The 10,732-nt window shown below is 48.8% G+C and overlaps 1 protein-coding gene across 1 annotated transcript; it reads right to left on the minus strand.

Annotated features, from left to right (window-relative positions):
• Positions 1-491: 491 nt before the first annotated feature.
• Positions 492-3,790, minus strand: NHLH2 (nescient helix-loop-helix 2). The gene is made up of 2 exons (XM_067003959.1): positions 2,840-3,790; positions 492-1,258 (listed from the first exon to the last, which is right to left on the minus strand). Exon 2 carries the CDS (start codon positions 1,236-1,238, stop codon positions 816-818), a length of 423 nt encoding a protein of 140 aa, XP_066860060.1. The 5' UTR covers positions 1,239-1,258; positions 2,840-3,790; the 3' UTR covers positions 492-815.
• Positions 3,791-10,732: the final 6,942 nt, after the last annotated feature.

Raw genomic sequence — 10,732 nt, forward strand, 5'->3', positions numbered from 1 at the left:
AGTGCTAGTGGTTGTCGATCCCACACACACGCACAAAAAATAATATTAATAATAAAATAAGAAAGAAAGAAAGAAAGAAAGAAAGAAAGAAAGAAAGAAAGAAAGAAAGAAAGAAAGAAAGAAAGAAAGAAAGAAAGAAAGAAAAGGAAGAGAGAGAGAAAGAAGGGAGGAAGGAAGGAAAGAAAGAAAGAAAAGAGTTCAAGAGCAAATGTCTTGATATATGTAAAATATACTTATAAGCAGGGAGGAAGGGAAGGTCTGTCATACACAAGTGCAATATAATCGAAAAAAAAAATAAACAAGAGGAAAAGAAAAGAAAAAGGAACACTGTATCGATCCCAACAAACACTTATAAAGTTAAACATAATATTCCACAGGAGAAAGTGTAAACACGCGACTATAGAAAACAATTGGCACAAAGTATCCAAAGTAAAATTGCCACCACTCTGAAAAATAAATACGTCTTGAAAAAAATAAACTGTCGACTCCTTCTACCATAAATAAAAAATAGTTATTTTTAACTGCACCCATGGGTCACACGTTTAAGGTCACAAGTAGATGTTTTTGGATATATATAAAGGGGCACTTGACAGCCTGAAGAGACAATCTGGTTTCACACCTCTCTGCCGAAAAACGGGGGCGTTCCGCGCCGCCGTGGCTCAGCCTCTGGAGCAGAGGAGCGGGGAAAGGTCCCCGCGCCCGGCACCGGCTGCGCCCGGCCCCGCCGCCGGCCGGGTCCGCTCGGGGCCGGGCTCCCGGTGCGCGGCACGTCCCGATGCGGCCTCCGCGGGGCCGTCGGGGCGGGCGGGCGGGGGCTACACGTCCAGGACGTGGTTGAGATAGGAGATGTAGCAGATGGCCAGGCGCAGGATCTCGATCTTGGAGAGCTTCTTGTCGGGGGGCAGCGTGGGCAGCAGCTTGCGCAGCTCGGCGAAGGCCAGGTTGAAGGCCTCCACGCGGATCCTCTCCCGCGTGGCGTGGGCCGAGCGGTACTTGGCCGTGGCCCGCCGACGGCGGCGCTTCTCCTCCCGGCTGAGCGGCGGCGGGTGCAGCCCCGGCCGGCCCCCGGCACGACCCTCCCCGCCGCCCCCGCCGCCGCCCCCGCCGCCCTCGGCCGGCTCCGGGTCGGAGGCGCAGCAGCCCAGCGCCCGGGGGTCCGCGCCCCCCAGGGACTCGGGGTCGGAGGGCGCCGAGGAGGGGTGGTCGGAGTCGGCCGCTTGGTCCGGGCTGAGCATCATCGTGGAGGGGGCGGAGGAGCCTTCCCGGGACAGAGAAGCAGAGAGAAGGGGGGTCAGCGCCCCCGACCCGCAGCACCGCCCCGTGTCCCGCGTGTGCTCCCGCTACTCCCCGTGCTCGCCCCTGTGTAGAAACAGGCCCGGGAAGCGATAAAAGAGGATGAGGATTTATTTCTAACAAGCTGGCGTCCAGCGGCTTAGCATCGGGTCGGTTTGTTTTCCTCCATCGCACGTCCTCCCCCGCCAAGCTCCGCTTCACCGTTTCTCTTTCGGGATCCGGGCCGCAGGCACGATGCTTTTAAACGGGGAGATGGCTCAAGGCTCCCCGAGCATAGCAAGGCCAGTGGGGAAATTTTTTTCCCCGGTCACAACTACGGGATCTGATGTATCTGCTGGGCTCTCCTCCTGCTCTTTTCTCTGAGCTCTTCTTTTTATCACTATCACTATTATTATTATTTTTCCTGCTGCTAATTGTGCTCAGATAGCGGTTTGCCAGCGACCAAAGGGGGACGTTTGGAGGCTCTCAGGATTTGTTTTTAGGGGTGAGATTCAAAATAAAATAAAAAAAATAATAAAAAGAACCAAAAACCCAAAGCAACGGCCGAACTTTTCCATTCCTTTAAATTTTCCCTCCTCTCCCCTCCCTGCGCGAAAAGGGTGGGGGGAAAGAAAGGGGAAATAAATAAATAAATGCGGACGTGCCTTTCAAAAGAAAATTGAATCGTATCTTCTTGCGGCCTCACAGAGCACCATCTGTCATGTAGACAGCAATACAAATCCGAGCTCGTACGTGGACATGCCGGCATGTAATAAAACAATACATCAGGCACCTCGTGAATAACCTTGGACACAAATGTGTGTGTGCGTGTGCGTGTGTGTACAGGGCTGGGGTGTCGGGCAAGGTGGGGAGGAGGGCACAGCACCTCCCCAGAATTCAGATCGCCAAGTGTTTCCACGTAAAGTTTCCAGGCAAAGTCCCCCCCTCGGGTCACAGAGAAAAAGAATAAAAATAATAATAATAAAAAAAATCGAAGACGTTAGAAGCAGAAATGATAAGGAGCATAATGGAGGGGCACCGATCGGGCAAGGGAGAGCGCTCCCCGGGGAAGCCCCGGGGCGGCGGAGGGGACGAGGAGCTGCCCCAAAAGGAGCCGCCGCTGGCCAGGGCCGTCGGAAGGGTTTCCTCCCCTCTGTTTTGGTAAGGAGCCTTGCACTAAGCAGGCCCACGAGGCACGGGTAGGAAATAAAGAGGGCAGAGTGCAGGTCAGCTATCAGCGTTATCACCGAGGGAAAAAAAGATAAAAAAATAAAAAATTAAAATCACCTTTCAATTGGGATCCAAGAAAGCACGCTACCAGAGGGAGAATTTGCAGGGCGGTTCTAGGAAACCGGGCAATTACAGACGTGGTTCGAGGAGAAAGTTGCTTAAAGGTTTCTCCATGGTGTGTGTTGAATTTTCCTGCTTGGTTTTATCCAGACGTACCGTTTTGGCGATCCGAACCAGAAAGAGACTTTATTTTTATTCCCTTTCTCCTCCTCATCCCCCCCTAATAAAGCCATGCGTGTGCTACCTGGAAAAGGGATATATTGTTAGGGCTGCTTACCTCGGTGGAGTCGTTTGCACAGCCGCTGTCTCCGGGTCCCCTCGCCCCCTCGGCGATTCCTTTACAGTTCAAATGACCCTCCAGGAGCGGAGCATGGAAAAATTAAAAAATCAAAATCAAATCAAATGAATTACGAGCGGAAAAGTGTCCTGCTCGGACGGGGAAGGGCAGCTCTCATCCCTCGCCGCGGCCTCCAGCGCTCCAGAGATGGGAGATGTTATCGCCGTGCTTGTTTTGCGGAGTATAAATAACAACTTAAGTTACTTACGATGCATCGGGGAGGAAAAAGCGTTTCCCCATCAAAGTCCGCCTCCGCCCGTTAATTCGGGGCAGCAGGCTACGATACGCCGACAAAAGCTGCGAGTCGCGTTTAGGGGGGAAAAAAAAATTAAAAAATGAAATTAAATTGCGCTGGAAAGTGCCGTCTCCCCGGCTCTTCGTCCTGGCGATCAATAACAAAAGGGATGCGGAGATAGCACCAGCCGGGGCTGCTCCCTCTCCCCCGCCCCCCGTCCTCTCCTCCCGGAGCCCGGTGCCGGCTTTGTTCCGCCGGTGCCCGGCCCGGTGCCCGCCGCGGGTCGGGGTGAAAATGCTTCGCACTCTCCTTCTTCTCCCCTCTGCTTTTTGTTTTGGTGGTTTTTTGCTTTTTTTTTTTTTTCTTTTTTCTTTTTTTTTTGGTGTAACGTGGGGTTTTGTTAATTCGCTGGTCCGGCGGAGAGCGGCGGGAGGGGGAGACCCGGTCGGAAAATAAATGTTTGGTTTAGTTTTTCTGCTGGTCCTTCAAGAGCTGGCGAGGGGGGAAAAATGGATAAGCGAACCCCCCATCCGTCCCTGAGCTTCTCAACTCCTCCTGCATCGCTCGGGTGAGAAGAAAGAAAGAACTGCGAGCGTGGAAAAGAAAACAAATGCACAAAAATCTCGCCGCGGGGTTGGAAAAGGCTGCGAGAGAGGACGTCGGTGAGGAAAAAGGTGCGCTCACACGCACAAAAAGAAAGTGCAGTTCCTCCTCCCACCCCTCCCGGAGTGGCAAAGGAGCCGAGGAGGGGTGCGGAGGGTGGCAGGGGTGAGACGGGCAGCCAGACAGAGCGGGAGATGCGTGCGGATCCGCTCCTGGTACCGAAGGGTTTAGCCTAGAGATGGCTGGGAGAGATAAAGGCTGGAAGAAAAGGGGACGGCATTTTTTCCCTCTTAAATTGATATTTAATGGGAAATCCTATTGGACAGAAACCTGGACACGAGTCGCTTAATTGGACTTGACATCTGTCACAGTGTGGGAGTTTTCACAGCCCAAATATTTTCAGCAGATCAGATTCTCGCTGTATCTGTGCCACAAATTATAACAGTCGAGAGCAGCCCATGATATAAACCCTAGCCTCTGGATATACGGTCTCTAGCCATGCTCGCTCCCACCTTCCCCATCCGCCCCAGAATATCGGATACCCACTGATCTAGAAAAACACCGCTGGCATTTCTCATGCAAGCTAATAAATAAGCTTTAAGCATCAATTTGCATCACGGACACCGAGCCTGTGGAGAATTGCCAGGCTGATTTTCTACTGAATTTATTTTTGCTGTCCCTACGTCCAGTCCATGCTCCCCTTCCCCCCTAACCATGGTGCATGGCAAGCACAGACAGACAGTCTGTCTGTCTGTCTCCCCCCTCCTCTCCAGCACACAGACAATGAGGTGAGGGAGCTAGCCATGGGTCTGTGGCTTTCCTGCTCACAGGAGGCTGGATGGAGCCCGGTATCTTCCTGCTGGAGCCAGGAGGTGCCTGTGACCAAGGTGACTTCTTGACACCACCTTCTCTGCTCTGCACCCCTTTTCCCCATCTCCCTCTCAGCAGATACCATTAAATGGGGGCTGGTACACCTTCCTCCCTGGGGAATTTCCTGGAGCCTGTGCTGATGCAATCCCTTACAAAGGGGCAGTGGGAAAGGTGGGCATGGTGGTGGTCTCCGGCAGCTTGTTGGGAGCTTGGACTCCCCAGAGTTGGTCCTCTCCCTGGGTCCCATCAGTAGGATGTGTGTGGGGGGGGGAGAGGTGGTAGGAGAACAATTGCAGGGGTCCCTGTGGCTTGTCCAGCAATACATGCAAAAGGCTGAGAGATCTCTGAAAGGGGAGAGGTCCTGCTCTTGTTGCAGTTCACAGGACTTCAAAGAAAATAAGTAGAATTCCTGAGTAATGTTGGGTTTTGTTGATTTTCTTTTTTTTTTTTTTTTTAAGTAATAGATATTCATGCAAAGAATAAAATCTCTCTGCATGTCGCCTAGACCAGGGCCATTCCACTAGCACAAGTAACATCTGCAAGAAAATCCTAATCAACATTTTTTCTACAGAAACTTGGGATTTTCTCTTCTTTCACCTGTCCACAAGGCAGCAGGACAGTCACTTCTTCAGGTGTTCTGAATCCATCTACTGCCACTGGATTCATGGGTATCCAACATGGTTCCTAGCCCTAGAGCAGCTTGGCTGCCATGGGACATATCAAAGGCTCACTGCAGAAGTCAGAGTGTAGAAATACAGTGCAGCCTCCAGCTAGAAGGGTCTGAAGCATGTGTGCCCTGAGCCCACCTCTATGCCGGTCCTAACAAGGGAGTTCCTACATCTGCATAGATCCCCCTGCTGAGTTTGAAGGGAACAGAAATGTTACTGTGAGGTAGCAGGTCTGCATGGAAAGGGGGTAACATTGGTGCTCAGGAGTGTGTTTGAGCTCCTAGGCACAGGGATGCAGTAATTTCCTTTGCTGCTTGTGAAGAGAAACAACCAAAATCTCAGCTAGTGTGCCAGGAAGATTCAGATGCAAATCACTGAGGCTGTAGCACATCCCTATTCAGATCAGCTCACAGGTAAAAGTTATGGGTGCTCTTTGGAGACCTGGATCTGAACAGTTCAAGGTCACTGTCCTCTCACATTGCAAGAATCAAGGTCTCTTTCCACCGAATTGCCATCATCCCACGCTTCTTTGCCTTGAGGTACTGCTCAAGGTGTAAGTCTGAAGCCTCAGCCCACGGGAGCTGCAGGTGATGGGACAAGTGTTTGGCTAAGGCTGCCATAGATAGCAGACAGGAAGCTGTTAATTCATGCAAGCCACCCTGCTCCCTGCTGCAGATGCTGTCATCACATGGCTTGCTTTTTATTTTTAATTTCCAGGAAGAGACCGAGCAGTTGTTTCTCAATGCCCTTTGGTTATGAGCAGACATTTCTGACACCTCTTAAAGCGCTGTTTTCTACTGCAGTGATCCAATTACCCCACTGCTCTGCTCCCAGCCATGTTAAACCCAGAGGTTTCCACCCTGCCCTGGGCATGTGAGGCCTACGGCATCTCCCCAGCTGCCCTGCTGGGATACCGCAAATCTCACATCAACTGCAAGAGCCAGGGTGTAGCTTCCGTATCCCTAAGAAGCCAGTCAGAGATTCTGGAGCTGACAGCCTGACTCTTCTCTGAAGAGAGACTTGGAGCCCAGAAGCAGGGCCAAATTCTCCCTATGAAGATCTCCTCTCCCTCACGCTGCTCACACGTGGAGGAAGAGTCTGGTCACAGCTCAACAGTCCCAGAGCCAACTGACTGGGATGTGGAGGTCACCAGAAATGACCCAAAATTCTGGGGCAAAAGTGCAGTTGATGGAAACTAAAACCATTCCATTTTGTCAAAGGATGGACAACAAAAGCTCTTTGTTTAGCTCACTGTATCTTCTTGATTAGAATATGGCCTTGTGCAAGTGAACATCTGTGCTATGGGAATCAGCATGGTCCCAAAGGGGGCTGCATAGGCCACCTGATGACTTGTATCCTCAAATACAGTCATGGCCCACGCAAGGCTATGGTTGTTCTCCTCACTAAGCAAGAACCTCGCTGGCATTAAGACTAACTGAAATGCCCAAATGGTGTAAAAGATGACCTCAATGGCATGAATAACATTGGTTTGGCTTCCCCATAAAAAGCAAAACCAAAGCCTCTGAGCAGCACCTGATGAAGAGAAAGTGGATAGGAAAAAAAACAAGGCATAACAGGGGTCTCAAGTTTGTATCATGGATGTCCAGGGGCATTGCATGGCTGTGGCCATACTGCAAGCCAAATCCATGCTAGTGAACCTCGAGGCTCAAGTGGGCAGACATCTCCTGGAGGAGAACTCAGGGATACATTTTGCCATGCTGGAGAGCTGTGAGGGAGCCATCAGCAACTCTTTTTCTTTACCTGGCTTTAGCCATTGCCCTTCTATTCCATTGTGGTTGGAATTGCAGCTCACACAACATACATTTTCTTCGGAGCAAACTCATAGTTTAATGACAATAAAATGTGGCTGAGAAAGACTCACTCTGAACAGAAAAACATTCCACCTTTGTCCCTACAAATCTCACTGCAAAGCAAGAATAAGCTCTGTTTTGACTTCCAGGGCTCACTGGCAAGCTAGTAAAACCTTGTGACCCAGATTGCTCACTAGATGGGACTTAACATGGAACTAATTTTAGTTAATTAATTAAAGATAGTGAATACAAGCTACCAACTGCTGTCAGACTTACAGCCCATCAGTAAAGCATCACAGGTCACCAAACAATATTGACTGATAGATGGTGTTCAATCTTCACGAGAGACTCATAACGCAGGATTTTCCAGGGTGCCCATGGGACCAGACTTTGGAAAGGCAAGATTCACAACAGGGGCATCTGCAGGGTGGAGTCAGAAGAGGGAGACTGAAAACAGCACTGCCATGTGGTGGTGTTTTTTGGAAAGGGGCTATGTGCTTGCATGAACATCTCAGATTCATGTCACACTATCATTTGAAGGTAATGTCATTTGCAAGAATAGGCTTGAATTGGCCCTAATAGTTCACACGAGTGCAGCACTAATAGCCCAGAGTCGACATTTGTCCTGCAGAAATGTCATTCTGGCCTGGCAAAGCACAAGAGTGAAGGAACCCAGCTGGGCCCTCCAGAGCTGGATCAGGTATTTGGACAATCATTTTTCACTTGCAGTCAGAGCAAATCTCACAGGGCTTACATGGGGAGACATCAAACACAGGGACCCACAATGCCACTTTTATGGCATTGCTTGTCAGAGCAGAGCTATACTTCCATTACCGACACGTCCTCTATCTGTCTAAAGGACAGCTTTCCAGAATGCGTGAGAACATCCATTCTCTTTTATAGCATACGCCATTCAAGTTGCTGGCATATGCTGCCCATTGAAATAAATGGAGCTTGTCACTCTTGGATGTGCTCCTTGGAAATAAACGGTCAAACAAATTAGAACGCTGAGCCATGAAAATCCGTGTCCTTTTGAAAAATCTGTGCTGGGTATAGATCAGCGGCTCTGTTTGTGGTTCCCTTGGACATTTGGGTGATATTTTTTGTTTTCCACCAGTCATGTTTGCTTTATCTAGGCAGTGGGATTGAAGCTGCTTTAATATCTGGTCACGAGCCTTGAGGATGCTGGCGGGAACAACCTGGAAATGGGGAATGTGAAAAACAAAAGGAGCTTCCCTTCTGGACCACAGGCAGAGGTATCAGAGCTACCAGGTCTGGATGTGAAGCAACACTGCTGTGGTCTGCCAGCATCTGATGGACAGGCAGGTCCTCTCAGCTGGCCCCTTGCAAGTGTGAGGGTGACTGTCCCTGGGACTGGCTGCTCTGTTTAAACCTGTAATCTCTATGCCAACTAATGACTGAAATCAGGGTTTTTGGACAAAACCCTTGTTCTTTTCACCTAGTTCCAGGTTTTGGCTCATGATCCTTATTTTCTGTGTTGGCCCCAGTCCTTCCCTTTGCCTGTTGTATTAGACCAGCTGCAACATTAAGACCAAGCTCTAGCTGCTACTGAAAATAACCAGGTGCCATCAGCAGGCTCTCTATGACTGTTCACTGCCATATTGCTTTGACTTCAAAGATCATCCTTGCAATGTTAGTAAACACTCACAGCTCTCTTGAGGGTAGGGTGTCTCAGGATATGGAGGGTGGTGTGGACTTTTTAAAGGCAGAAGGGATTACTGTGAGCACTTCTCTCCAGGTCAAAGGCCATAGGACTTCCCTGGTTGGTTCCCGCAAAAATGAGCATGTGTCCTTCAGAAATAGTGTTCTCTCTTGGTCTAAACATTAGTGGTGGTGAAGGATCCACTATCAACCTTGCTAAATTATTCCATCCACCTGCTCTTCTTCCCACTGTTGAAAACACTAATATGGAAAATAAGCATGTGTCGCTTCAGCATCTAGCCACGGGATTTTCTCACATCTTGCATCCAGAGTTGTTTGTTATCATACGGTCAAGTTTAGGTTGGGACCTTGTGAACAGGTGAATGCATGTGTGCTGTGCAGCTGATTTGCCTGTATGCTCCAGTTGGTATTTTGGACTTTCCAGTTAACCAAAGCCTAGCTACTGCTACTGCTGTTGCTGTGGTCAAACATCCAGAAATTTTGGACACATGGGAAAATTCCACCTGGACAAGCATTTTTGGCAGAAAGAGAAGACATGCCTGGATAAAACCAAACATCTGCTGGTCCTTCCTAGGTCACTGTTCATTAGTAGTGGCCATATCAGTTCCGTAGCCTTCCTTTTTTGTTCAGCTGAACAGGTCTGAATGTCTCATTACCATGCAGAATAGGTTAAACCTGCTTTACTCTTAAGGTGGTTCTGGTCTAGGATATATCCTATTCTTCCTGTTCATAATCCTAGACCAGTAATGAGATGCTTAGCATGCTAAGCTCTGAATATAGAACAAGAAATTTATATTATGGTTTTCAGTGTGCCTATAAGAACTTAATGCAGCCAAAACTCTCCTGGGACAGGAATATTAGAAATTGTATCACAATAAAATCACAGAAAACACATTTAAAAACCCAAGAATGGCCACAGTGGGTTAGACCAGAAATATCCTGTTTTCAGCAGTGACCAAAAGAGAGTGCCTGAAAAACCTGTGAGAACAGCACAAACCTATAGTGATATTTCCCCAGAATATTCTCCTGACATCCGGTTAATTGCACTTTAATGCACTGGATGATCTTTTCTTCTATGAATTTGTCATGTTGCTTTTTGAATTCATGTGAACTTTCAGCATCCATAATTTTCTGTGGCAAGGAGTTCTCTGTGAGCCATTCAATTTAGGCAAACACATAAGGAGATGCTTGTAAATATGTTTGCAAATAAATTAAGCAAGTTTGCTGTATTGCTGCAGCTTCTACTGCTCGTGAGTGCATGAAGAGTAGCGTTGAGTACGTGGGCAGTAGTGCCATATGTTTTCAATGAATGCATTTGGTTGAAAGCATAAATAATGAGTGGAATATAGCCAGTTAGGGAAAAAGGGAGGAAACTCCTGCTGCCTGAGCAGGGAGAAGGCAGCAAGAGCAAGGCCTGGCTCCTTGAAAGCAGTTGATCACCTCAGACCTGGGCCAAGGTCTGCAAATACAAGCAGCCCTGCACATGCACACCCGTGTGTTGTACACCTTGAGCCATAGGAAGTAGCTATGCGGAGCAGACAGTAAAATAACACACACACAAACAACCAGTGAGTAGTCTGCGAATTAAGTAGGATAATTAGGGGGACTCTGGTGATTTTCATACCTGCCTGGTGTACCAAGTAGTCTGTGGGCATCCCAAGCACACATGGCTGGGGTGGAACAATTAGAGATTGAGGGGAAGGCAGACACAGCGTGCCTTGCTACCGAGGACCTTACCTGTACATGTGTCTGCAACTGCTGGCTGCCAGGGTGAGGAAAGAAAAAGTGGATGTCAAGATTAGCTGGCAGCCAATGCATCTGTCTTCTGTCTTTCACTCCCCCACAGTCGAGGTGGAACTTGGTTATTTTTAAATCTGATGTCTGTGTGTGTAGCCATGGGGAATGCTCTTTCTTGTGGAAAAAAAAAAAAAAAAAGAAAGAAAAAAAAACACATGAAGAAGGA

Source organism: Anser cygnoides, chromosome 1 (assembly GCF_040182565.1).
Source record: "Anser cygnoides isolate HZ-2024a breed goose chromosome 1, Taihu_goose_T2T_genome, whole genome shotgun sequence".
NCBI lineage: Eukaryota > Metazoa > Chordata > Aves > Anseriformes > Anatidae > Anser > Anser cygnoides.

Bases quoted from the DNA above. Each gene is read 5' to 3' on its own strand.
- NHLH2 (XM_067003959.1), bottom strand. From the start codon at position 1,238: ATGATGCTCAGCCCGGACCAAGCGGCCGACTCCGACCACCCCTCCTCG.